Source organism: Bos mutus, chromosome 13, assembly GCF_027580195.1.
Source record: "Bos mutus isolate GX-2022 chromosome 13, NWIPB_WYAK_1.1, whole genome shotgun sequence".
NCBI lineage: Eukaryota > Metazoa > Chordata > Mammalia > Artiodactyla > Bovidae > Bos > Bos mutus.
Window position 1 is genome coordinate 31722740 of NC_091629.1, and position 13537 is coordinate 31736276.

Below are 13537 nucleotides of genomic sequence, written 5' to 3' on the forward strand. Positions count from 1 at the left end.
TTAAAACTTAAAAAAGAAACACCCTCATTATGAAGTTCAAGTCCCTCAGCCTCCCTAACTGAAGAATCCTAATGATACTGAGGTCCATACTAAGAAAGTACTGGACATGAGTCCCAACATCATCCTACGGACTTATGATTGATGATCTGGGGCACTAACCTTCTGGTCTTTTCAGCAAAAAAATCCCTTTGAGCAAATTCCAAAATGAGTCTCTTATAGCTAATATCAGATTAGCCAGAATTTTTTTTTTTCCCACGTAAGGTCACTCAGATGAAAGGGGAATAAATACTTCTGTCCTACATTGATATTTGCAGAACAGCAGATATTATGGATGCTAGGTTGCATCTCAATGTTCAACCTTCACTGAGAGATACACTTTTATAAATTATGAAAACTATGTTTGTAAATAGAGAAGTGAATTGTGGACATAAAATGGTCATGCCATTTGCTTAATGGCACTGGGCAGCATTTATGTCATAATGACAAATTCATGACTAGTAATATATATAAAATAAAATTTTCTTTGCAGTAAAAAAAAAAAAAAAAGAAATTCAAGAGTTTTAATGGACACCAGAAAAGCAAAGTTTTTAATAAAATAAGTAAGTACATTAAAATGAATAGCTAAGAAACCCTACGGATATGGAGAACACTTGGGACAGAATCTCTTGCTTTCAGTTCTTTTGTCTTTCCTTGAATGGTTCATTCTTATTTCATAGTCAAGTGTTCAGAGAGCCTTTCAATGCCATCTGAAAAGCAAGATCCCAAAGAGTAAAATCTCTGGTGTCAAGTTTTCTTTACACAAATTCAAGACAACAAAAGACCTAATATTTCATTTTCTTCACCTTTAAAACAAGGATAGTGATGGTACCTTTCTCACAGGGTTGCTAAGAGGACTAAATGTGACAGGCTGCTGAAGCTAAGGGTCTGGACCTTTGGCACTATTCAAGGTACGAGAATTGTTACTATTCTTGCCATTTCGTAGGAAAAGAAAAAGGACCAGTAAAATAGAAGATATTCTATTTCACTAGTGTTCAAGGAAATACACACCGATTAAAGTTCAGATGATAAAGAAAATGTTCACCCGAACAATAAATGTCTAGCATAAACGTGCTAACATTACCGTACTAGACATTTTTCCTGCCAGCAGATCAGTAAAAGGTACACCTACAGATATTTTACAACCTGAAAAATTAATACTCTATCAATCATTTCAAAAGAGAGCCATCAATTCCTGGATAATGAACATCCAAAATCATGACAGCCTTCAGCCTGGAAATTCTGGTGACTCTCTGATTAAGGATCAAATATCTGTGGTTAGGATGGAGTTCAACAAGTCTGTAAAAGACAGAAGCACTTTGCTACAAAATTTGTCTCTTGGATGTTGAAACTCAAGCCAGATAAGGAGTAAGCCCCCAGATCCTGCCCTATGTAAAGAGTCTCTGCTGCAGACCAAAGCCTCAACAATGGCTGCTCCCATCTCCATGCTCTGAGGAGCAACTCAGAAATCAGTACTATAGAAATTTCAACATCTTGGCATGAATCTATAATTAAGATTCACGTAACTTATAATAGCTTGACCAAACAACAGCAATATTGGTCAAGATAGCCAAAAATGAAATTTCCATCTCCCAAACTAGAAAAGAAAGAAAAAGAGAGAAAGAGAAAAAGAAATTACAGACACAAAAATTTGATTATTTAAGAATTTCAACATAATTTATTTTGTTCTTTACCTTTTTTGTGATTGTACTGTATACTTACTGCACTAGTACCTGAGCTAGGAATTATATTTGTACATATCAACTTCCCAGGGGTCTGTTATTAGAATACACAGTATATACTGTCTACAGTATAATATAGCAATTCTAGAATATAACACATCATTATATAAGTTAATGATAAAAAATAAAATCTGTCTTAAAAATCTGTCAAATGAAACTCAAATGAAATTGAGACGTCTAAGGGCTGCAAAGCAGTCTGGAAATTCCATGTTATTATACTTTTTACATATTTCAGACACAGTAGCAGATACAAAGAGAAAAAGAAATTACGGCATGCGGATCCTCTCTGGGCAGCTTTCTCCAGGCCCCTATGAATATGGTCATACATTCTATGGTCACACAGACTGATTTGCCAAGCAGATGGGATGAAGGATCACCCACTTCAGTGTGTGATTCTCAAATATCTTTGTTCAAGGCATTTTCACAGTCTACATAATTTATCTACTGGTGTCTTTTATTTACTGTACACAGTATATACTGTGTGCTGCAGTCCACGGGGTCGCAAACAGTTGGACACAACTGAGCGACCGAACAGAATTGAACAGTATGTACCAGGCACAATGCTAATAACTTTATATATATTATTTCAATACCCACAACTTTACGGCAGATGCTGATATTTTTATATCCATTTTAGAGGTGAGGAAACTAATACCCAGAAAGCTTAAGTAATTCCCTCAGGACTGGAGTCATATTAGTATCCAGACCTAACGACAGACCTCAAACTCCTAACCACTTCACTGTGGGATCCTGGCTGAGGTTTAAAAATATCTAGTTAAAGACCTCTACATGGTTCTGACTTAAATATTGCCATTAAAACAATAAAAATTTCTAAGTACTATTCCTTATCACTCCTTCTATTTCCATTATAAAGAACACAAACACATATACACTCAGAAAGGAAGAGACAAAAACTCCAGATGGATACCCACTTCCTTATATAGGCTCTTCCTTGTATAGTAGTGGGTGAATGGATGGGGCTGATGAAAGAGGTACCTTTTCTGCGATGCCGTTTTCTGTTGTATATATTGCCATGAGCTCGGTGTCTTCATTGTCCTGTTCACCACTGGATGTGGCCCCTCCATTGATCACCACCTGAAGAGAAACAATTCATTCAGAGGTTTGTTTCACCCTATACCACTCTGTTGTATAAAAATGTTTTCCCTCAAAGAAAATAACTGCATGAATTCCCCTATCAGACTAGCCAAGTTTTAAGTTTTCTTAAATGAAGCTCCTGACATACACATATGCACCAGGGACCACACATGTTTCTGATGCGAATGCATCATGTGTCCTATAGAATGAGGATACGTGAATGGGAGTCAGCTGAAGGACACCAGAAATGGAACGCTCTGAGGAACTATAAGGGGCAGGACCCCAGCAGCCTCTAGGGACAAGGGAAGCTTGGGTGTGAGGACAATGCTACAATTTCTGAGCAGGTGAGAAGCATCCTGAGCGGCCTTGGTTAAGGTCCTTTCCCAATGCCAGATTAACAACTTCTATGTCCCTACAGGGAAGAAATGTATGCCAATTCGAGCAATTCATGCACTGCTGTTACCCTCATTTACTAATTTATATTCCTCACAGCAATTAAATAAACTAGCCCACTGGTGTGTCCACTTCTTTGTGGCACTGAGGGGATGTGGATGGGTAGTGGCTGTCTATGACAACAAAATTGAGTTTCTAGACCCTCAAGATAAGGACTAGAAGTTATCCTGAGATTCAAAGAAAACCTGGCCACTTGGTAGGTCATGACCTTCTTCATGCCTACCCTTGGTGAGGTGCAACTTAGGTCCTGGCTGACTGCAGCAAATATCTGAAAATATTTTCAGTCTTTAGCTTAGTGATTCAATTTTTAAAAATTATCTTGAAAAAAATAATACTGAAAGTGATTTTATGTGTGAATAACAACACAACTACATTTTTTAAATACTGAGGAAAAAAAGAAAAACTACATTAAAAGTTTAAATTCTAGTGTGATAAAACACACTAAGGAGATGTAAAAAGATGAGTGATGGTGTAAGAGAAAACAGGGCAACACATAACAAATGATTGGTACTAGTAATTCAAAAAGAATACCTACAAATAACCCAAAGGATAAGAATCTATCCATAGGAAAAAAAAGTAAAATATCCAATGAGACAAACAAAAACCCGTTCAACCTTAGCTAAAACTACAAAAGTTACAAAATATAATTTTATTTTTTAACATAAATTAGGAGGAAATTTTAAAAGAGGAATCTGGTGTTGACCAGGGCGTAGAGAGATTATGTTCCTGGTGGAATGAGCTTTCTGGAGAGTAACTTAGCACTGGGATTTGAAATAGGCATTTTCTTGGAGCCAGCAATTTTACTTACAGAAACTTATCCTCCAGAAATATCTATGCAATATATATGTTCACAGTTGATGACTACAGCATTACTTAAAATGCTGAATACTTGGAAAACCATAAATGTTTATCAAAAAGTCATTGTTAAAGTATCATGTATCTATTTCAAGAATAGCATTCAGCCATTAAAAAAATTTTTTTGGCTACGCTGCACAGCTTGCAGGATCTTAGTTCCCCAACCAGGGCTTGAATCTGGCCAACAGCAGTGAAAGTAACAAATCCAAAGCACTGGACAGCTAAGGAATTCTCAATATTCAGCCATTTTAAAGAATAAAACGGACTTTCCCGGTGGTCCAGTGGTTAGGAATCTGCCTGTCAGTGCAGGGGACATGCGTTTGATCCCTGATCTGAGAAGATCCCATGTGCTGCGGGGCAACCAAGCCTGTTGTGCTGCAACTGCTGAGCCTGTGCACCCTAGAGCACTGCAACAAGAAAAGCCGCTGCAATGAGAGCCCTGTGCACAGCAACTAGAGAACAGCCCCTACCTGACACAGAAGAGAAAGCCCACACAGCAACGAAGACCCAGCACAGTCAAAAATAAATAAATGATAAAATAAAATAAAAAATAGAAGCATAAAACTGATGCACTGACAAGGAAACAAGTCCAAGAAATTCTGTTGGTTTTTTTTTAAGTCACAAGTATAAGCCTACAATTATCCGGATTATGATAAAAAAAAAAAAAAACAATTTTAATACCCTCTCTATCTCTCCAAAATATGTGGGAAAGGATCCAGAAAAGTCAAAATCACTAATAGGCTGCCCTCAGGGCAAGGAGTCGGAGAAGGCAATGGCACCCCACTCCAGGACTTTTGCCTGGAAAATCCCATGGACGGAGGAGCCTGGTAGGCTGCAATCCATGGGGTAGCTAAGAGTCGGACACGACTGAGCGACTTCACTTTCACTTTCCACTTTCATGCATTGGAGGAGGAAATGGTAACCCACTCCAGTGTTCTTGCCTGGAGAATCCCAGGGACGGGGAAGCCTGGTGGGCTGTCATCTATGGGGTCGCACAGAGTCAGACACGACTGAAGCGACTTAGCAGCAGCAGCAGCAGGGCAAGGAGTAATGATAGGCACTTTTCATTCCCAACCCTTCTGGACTAGGATCCAGAAGGATCTGGATCTTTTTTTCTCTTTTGGCTGTGCTGGGTCTTCGATGTAGCATGCAGGCTTCCTCTAGCTATGGTGTGCAAGCTTCTCATTGCAGTGGCTTCTCTTGTTGCAGAGTATGGGTTCTAGGGAGCATGGGCTCAGTAGCTGCAGTGCAACAGGCTTAACTGTCCCAAGGCGGGTGAGATCTTCCCAGACTAGGGATCAAAGCCGTCTCCTGCACTGGCAAACAGATTCCCAACCACTGGACCATCAGGGAAGTCCTGGATCTTTTATAATCAGTACACATTCAGGTGTTGTTTGTACACTGCTTTTTAAAAGGGCTAATATAAAAGGCATACACCAGTATACCAAAATAGTAACAGTGATTGCCTTTAATCAATGGAGCCATTTTTACCCTCTTTTTCTCTTTACAGATTTTGGTAATTTTCCACAATGGAGACAATTTATTTTTATAACAGGGAAGACTTTAAAAAGACTAAATAAAGATCTGAGCAGCATGGCTTGGCTAAGGCAGTCCAGAGAGATTTCAATCCACCTATTTCTGCAGTTGAAGAAATAAGGCCACAGAAAACTTTAATTTCTTATTCAAGGTCATACAGATTATATAACCCAAGTATAAGGCTAGTTTCAAAGTATTCCAAAAAAATCTGAATTCACTAGTATATAATTCTTACAGTATAAAATAGTCTTAATTCAAATAAAAAATTGCTTTTAAAACTACCTTTAAGTCATGCTATGGCTTTTTACGCAAGACAACTGGGTTTGTGACATTTCTTTGCCTACACAACTAGCTGCCAGCAGGATACATCTCCCAGCCAAGTTTAAGTCCACAACATGAAACTCTCACTACTATAAAGAACCATGTTCCAACCATGATCCAAACTCCATATTTTCCAATGAATCAGCTCTTCGCATCAGGTGACCAAAGTATCAGAGCTTCAGTTTTAGCATCAGTCCTTTCAATAAATATTCAGGGTTGATTTCCTTTAGGACTGAGTGGTTTGATCTCCTTGCTGTCCAAGGGGAAAATCTTTCAAGCTAGGTTGCAGCAGTACATAAACCAAGAACTTCCAGATGTATAAGTTAGATTAGACAAGGCAGCAGAATCAGAGATCAAATTGCCAGCATCTGGTGGATCACAGAAAAAGCAAGGGAGTTCCAAAAAACATCTACTTCTGCTTTATTGACTACGCCAAAGCCTTTAACTGTGTGGATCACAACAAACTCTGGAAAATTATTAAAGAGATGGGAATACCAGACCTCCTTACCTGTCTCCTGAGAAATGTGTATAGGACAAGAAGCAATAGGTAGAACTGGACATGGAACAATGAACTGGTTCAAAACTGCAAAAAGGAGTACATCAATGCTGCATATTATCACCCTGCTTATTTAACTTACATGCAGAGTACATCATGCAAAATGCCTGGCTGCATGACTTATAAGCTGGAATCAGGATTGCTGGGAGAAATATCAACAACCTCAGATATGCAGATGATACCACTTTAATGGCAGAAAGTGAAGAGGAACTAAGAGCCTCTTGATGAAGGTCAAAGAGGAGAGTGAAAAAGCTGACTTAAAACTCAACATTCAAAAAAACTAAGATTATGGTATCTGGTCCTTCACTTCATGGCAAATAGAAGGGGAAAAAAAACGGAAACAGTGACAGACTTTATTTTCTTGGGTTCCAAAATCATTGTGGATGGTGACTGCAGCCATGAAATTAAAAGATGCTTGCTCCTTGGAAGAAAAATTATGACAAAGCTAGACAGTAGATTAAAAAGCAGAAACATCACTTTGCCAACAAAGGCCTGTATAGTCAAAGTTACAGTTTTTCTGGTAGTCATGTACAGATGTGAAAGTTGAACCATAAAGATGGATGAGTGCCAAAGAACTGATGCTTTCAAACTGTGGTACTGGAGAAGAGAGTCTCTTGAAAACATGGAGATCAAACCAGTCAATCCTAAAGGAAATCAATCCTGACTATTCACTGGAAGGACTGATGCTGAAGTTCCAATACACTGGCCACCTGATGGGAAGAGCCAACTCACTGGAAAAAACCCTGATTCTGGGAAAGACTAAAGGCAAAAGGAGAAGGGGGCAAAAGAGGATGAGATGGTTGGATGGCATCACTGACTCAATGCACATGAGTTTGTTGAAACTCCAGGAGACAGTCAAGGACAGGGAAGCATGGCGCGCTGCAGTTCAAGAGGTTGCAAAGAGTTGGACACATCTTAGTGACTGAACAACTAAAATTAATACATGACTTTTTGTTATAATTAAAGTGACTGGATATCAACCAAACCAGGACCCTTGTGAGCATAAAGGGGAGATGTATCAACAAGTATGACTTGTCTTCTAGCAGCCTACTTCTGCTAGAAGACAAGAGGGAAAAGACCTCAGACGACTGTGTGACTTCACTTTCACTTTTCACTTACATGCACCGGAGAAGGAAATGGCAACCCACTCCAGTGTTCTTCCCTGGAGAATCCCAGGGATGGGGGAGCCTGGTGGGCTGCCGTCTCTGGGGTCACACAGAGTCGGACACAACTGAAGCGACTTAGTAGCAGCAGCAGCAGCAAAGGAATCAATCACGGCTTTCCTGACTATATATGAATGTGAACACAAAGCATAATGAAAGAATACAGAATTAAAGATTCTGCTCTATCAATTCATTACTTCCTCACACCAACTTAAAAATGTTCCTGTCTGTGTGTCTCTTACTTCAGCAAAAGGGGCCACCATACACCCAGGTGGCCTATCCCAACCTCCTCAAGTCATTCCTGACTTCCTATTGTATACCCTACCACCCACACTTAAGACAACACCAAATTTGGTCACATCTGTACCTTTAGCGCCTCTCAAAGCTGCCTGTTCCCGATCTACCCATCTTTCCTCTTAGGAAAGATGGACCCTAATTCCATCTTATGACCTAATTCCAAGGACCCTAATTCCCAGTTTCCTGACCTCAGCAGGACTGCCAAGCCCAAATGCCTCTTCAACATCTTATGCCTCAGAGCTCATGATGCATCAGCCTTAATTCCCTCTTTACCCCATCTTAGGACCACGGCACATCACTACAGTCACTCTCGCACAAACCTTCACTGTCCTCTCTGGTGCTCACCTGGCTAAGTCAAGTCATCCATCCTTACTCTTCATCCAGCTTACTTTTGCAATGCCTTCCTCACTGGCTGCTTATGCACACCAAGGAGAATGTCATTCTCCCGCTCAAACAATGACCTCTCTTGACGTCTCCCTTCCACCTAAGCTACCACTCCTTCCTTCTCCCTACTGCTGGTCCTCCTCAGCTTCCATACTTCCAAACACCACATCTCTTCAGTGCAGGGTCCGCAGACACTCTTGCTCTCTTAGGGGCATCTATCCCTAGGAGATACCATCTAATCCCTTGGCTTTACACCATCTCCACACTGCCCACATGCAGGGAACAGCTTCAGCCACACCGCTGCCCTTCCCTGCTTTCTATCCAGTGTCTCCATGGTCACACTAAACTCACGACTCCCTCTGCCTTGTACCATCTCAGTACTTGGCCAATTCATCTCGCAGATGCTCGGGGGGAAACCTGAAGCCATCCTTGGTTCCTCTCTCTTGTTCCTACTCTCATCTAGTCCGTCAGCATCCAGGTCAGCTCTCCTCCAGTGCCCGACCACTTGTCACCACCCCTACACTGCTGGCACCCTACCTGGAGCCCTGTCAGCCCACCTGCTCTGTGGGAATCACCTCCCGACTGATCTTCTGCTTGCTTCTTCAGTTGGCTTCCCACTCAGCAGTCAGAAGGAGCCTTTAAAATTAGGCAGAGCACATCACACCTCTGCTCAAAGCTCACTACCAGCTTTTTATCTAACTTGAAAAGCCAAAATCCTCACCAGGGCCATGAGGCCTACATAGTCTACTGACATCACCCCACCCTCTGTCCAGCCACACCTCCTGCTCAGGGCTGCTCAGACACACCAGGCACCTCTTGCCTCAGTGTCTGCACTTGCAGCTCACACACTGCCATGATGGTCTTCCATTTTCTAGTGCCACCTTTCCTGGCCAACTGAAAGTTTAACATATCAGCCTGAGCAGTTTCTATCCCTCTTCCTGGTTTTATTTTTTCCTTGGTGCTTAGATATACATCTACACATGTGATCTATTTTTAGTGTACATTACCTGTCTCCCCTGCCAGAATGAAAGCTTTGTGAGGTCAGGGCAGGTTGCTGTTTAATTCACTGCTGTTCCCTAGAGTTTTGAACCAGAGGGAAATAACCAAGAGCATTTTTTAAAGGATAAATTAATCAACAGTCTGCAGGTACTGAATGACCAGTGTGACTTCACATTCTATCCCTTGCTATCTCCCTTCCTTGATTTATTTTTGTCACAGAACTTGTCACCAGCTGCCACATGATGCTTCTGCTTATTTATCATCTGTCTTCTCTCACCACCTGGAGATTTCACAGGGGTAGGAATCTGTGTTCCCAGAGCCTCACATGAAGCATCTGGGAAGCAAAGAATTCCTTTCCTTTCTGCTCTCCCAGGTCAAGTCATAATCAGTCCCACCTGAACTGTTTTAAACCCTAGCTCTCCTTCCAATCTCCAGACCTCCTCGTGCCCACAGCAGGAATTCTCTACCCTAAAACTTGAGTGCAACTGTTTCTGTTACAACCGTTCATGAGCACCCCTACTGCCCAACCCAACTCTACCGTATTGTTTACAATGAACCTGTACCCAGGGCAGGAGATGGATGCCACTATTCCCTCAGTCAAAAGATCCTCGTTCTCCCTCCTCTGGACCTGCTACACCCAGACATTTCTCAGGACTCGTGTCATCTTCTGTGTGGTTGGGCAGGGGTTCCTCATGGGCACGCCCACAGCACCCTTACTGAATTCAAACCCTAATACTTATGGTTTGTTTGCTGACTTGCTGTGTCTTCTACTATATTAGAAAAATCCAGTTTGGTCTACCTACTCCCATCTTTTCTGTCTCCTTTATTGCTCACACAGAATACTTCACCTCTGACACTCCTGCCACCAAATGAGAGAGGATTTTTCTCCACAGCAAGGAATTCTCTGTGAAATCAGCTAGACGTTCTGCAATTTAACTCAACTCTGACAGTCTACCTAGACAGTGTTAAGGGCTCAGTCCCACATGACTGCTCCCCCTACTACTTTTGACGTCAATCCCAAGTAGTAATCCAAGCCTTTCCCACAACTTCTGCCCAATTTATCTACAAATTGGAGGTTGCCACAACCCCCTCCTCAGGTCTGATTAATTTGCTAGAGGTCACAGAACTCAGGGAAATACTTTATGTCTGCCAGTTTATTAAAGGATATAATAAAGGATACAGGAAAACAGCCAGATAAAGAGATACAGAGAGCAAGGTCTAGACAGGAGCATCAGTCCCTGTGGAACCAGGGTCAATCATCCTATTGGTGCGAACATTTTCACCAACCTGGGAATTCTCCAAGTTCTCCACTACTAGATTGTATGGAGACTCTCTCCAGTACACATAATCAATCATTAACTCCATTTCCAGCAACTCTTCTCTCTCCAGAGGATGAGGTATGAGGCTGAAATTTCCAAGCTTCAAATCATGGCTTGGTCTTTTTGGTGACCAGTCTCCAACCAGAAGCCATCCAGAAGCCCACCCAGAGTCACCTCCTTAAAACATGATGCTCCTAGTGTACTTCTCACTTAGGAAATTACAAGGGGTTCCAGAGCTCTGTGCCAGGAGCCAGGGGCAAAGACATACATACACACACACACACACACACACACACACACACACACACATATATACACACACACATACTTTTTTTTTTTCCCCTAATATCTCACACCCCAACTGGGCTGTAAGTAGCTTGTTACAAGGTTTGCGTGGTACCTACCAAGTTAGGGATCACGGGTTCTTAACATTATATGGCTCTAAAGAAAATATACCAAGGAAATCTGAAATAACAGATTTGTATGAACACTGATGAATATTTTTCCTATTCTTTGATAAAATTGAACCTAATAAAGCTACTCCTCAGACCATCCCCTTAATATCTCCAGATTGAATGATCTATTCTTGGCACCCAAGAGAGGTGCCAAGTTTTCAAATACTCTCACAGAGCCTGTTAGAAGGAGAAAAAAACAAAAACTTAAGGCTCAGTGGAAACACTAGACTGTATCATCACTCTATGCCAACAGTAAGTTCAACCTATTTACTTAGTTTTCCTTGGATGTCCTTCCAGGTTCAGAAGATATAGGAGCTAGCAACACAGGGGAACTGCACAGTAAACCACTTCCTGGCTGTGCTTCCTGGCCAGTGTCCTTAGGGTATGGCAGTTCTTTAAGACTTCTGTTTGTTTCTGGTTCTGATTTCGTGCTGGTCTACATTCATTCCTTACACACATCCTCAGCTGAGTTCAGTTCAGTCACTCAGTCATGTCTGACTCTTTGCAATTCCATGAATCGCAGCACGCCGGCCTCCCTGTAGATCACCAACTCCCAGAGTCCACCCAACCCATTTCCACTGAGTCAGTGATGCTATCCAACCATCTCGTCCTCTGTCGTCCCCTTCTCCTCCTGCACTCAATCTTTCCCAGCATCAGGGTCTTTTCCAAAAGTCAGCTCTTCACATCAGGTGGCCAAAGTATTCGAGTTTCGGCTTCAGGATCAGTCCTGCCAATGAACACCCAGGACTGATCTCCTTTAGGGTGGACTGGTTAGATCTCCTTGCAGTCCAAGGGACTCTCAAGAGTCTTCTCCAACACCACAGGTCAAAAGCATCAATTCTTCAGTGCTCAGCTTTCTTCACAGTCCAACTCTGACATCCATACATGACTACTGGAAAAACCATAGCCTTGACTAGATGGACCTTTGTTGGCAAAGTAATGTCTCTGCTTTTGAATATGTTGTCTAGGTTGGTCATAACTTTCCTTCCAAGGAGTAAGCATCTTTTAATTTCATGGCTGCAATCACCATCTGCAGTGATTTTGGAGCCCCAAAAAATAAAGTCTGACACTGCTTCTCCATCTATTTCCCATGAAGTGATGGGACTGGATGCCATGATCTTAGTTTTCTGAATGTTGAGCTTTAAGCAAACTTTTTCACTCTCCTCTTTTACTTTCATCAAGAGGCTCTTTAGTTCTTCTTCACTTTCTGCCATAAGGGTGGTGTCATCTGCATATCTGAGGTTATTGATATTTCTCCAGGCAATCTTGATTCCAGCTTGTGCTTTTTCCAGCCCAGCATTTCTCATGATGTACTCTACACAGAAGTTAAATAAGCAGGGTGACAGTATACAGCCTTGACGTACTCCTTTTCCTATTTGGAACCAGTCTGTTGTTCCATGTTCAGTTCTAACTGTTGCTTCCTGACCTGCATACAGGTTTCTCAAGAGGCAGCTCAGGTGGTCTGGTATGCCCATCTCTTTCAGAATTTTCCACAGTTCCTTGTGAGCCACACAGTCAAAGGCTTTGGCATAGTCAATAAAACAGAAATAGATGTTTTTCTGAAACTCTCTTGCTTTTCCCATGATCCAGCTGATGTTGGCAATTTGATCTCTTGTTTCTCTGCCTTTTCTAAAACCAGCTTGAACATCTGGAAGTTCATGGTTCACGTATTGCTGAAGCCTGGCTTACAGAATTTTAAGCATTACTTTACTAGCATGTGAGATGAGTGCAATTTTGCGGCAGTTTGAGCATTCTTTGGCATTGCCATGCAAACTGACCTTTTCCAGTCCTGTGGCCACTGCTGAGTTTTCCAAATTTGCTGGCATATTGAGCGTCGCACCCTACCTCTAAAAGCACACAAACTTGCCTAACAAGATTTCCCTGGGATATAGAGAAGCTCTTTTACTATCTTTCTCCTATGTAATATCAACTCTGAACATAGCAGAGATATTACTTTGCCAACAAAGGTCCATCTAGTCAATGCTATGTTTTTTCCAGTGGTCATGTATGGATGTGAGAGTTGGACTGTGAAGAAAGCTGAGCGCCGAAGAATTGATGCTTTTGAACTGTGGTGTTGGAGAGACTCTTGAGAGTCCCTTGGACTGCAAGGAGATCCAACCAGTCCACCCTAAAGGATATCAGTCCTGGGTGTTCATTGGAAGGACTGATGCTGAAGCTGAAACTCCAATACTTTGGCTACCTGATGCGAAGAGTTGACTCACTGGCTAGGAGGCATTGGGGGCAGGAGAAGGGGATGACAGCGTATGAGATGGCTGGATGGCATCACTGACTCAATGGACATGAGTCTGAGTGAACTCCGGGAGTT

General features: G+C 41.8%; 1 protein-coding gene across 3 annotated transcripts in view; it reads right to left on the reverse strand.

Moving 5' to 3' along the window:
- The window catches only part of SLC23A2 (solute carrier family 23 member 2), a 142427-nt gene that overhangs the window by 68773 nt on the left and 60117 nt on the right, over nt 1-13537 (reverse strand). For all 3 annotated transcript variants that reach the window (XM_070381241.1, XM_070381242.1, XM_070381240.1), the window contains one exon: nt 2775-2873. In XM_070381241.1, the coding sequence (XP_070237342.1) occupies nt 2775-2873 (99 nt within the window). The remainder of the gene's footprint in view (nt 1-2774; nt 2874-13537) is intronic.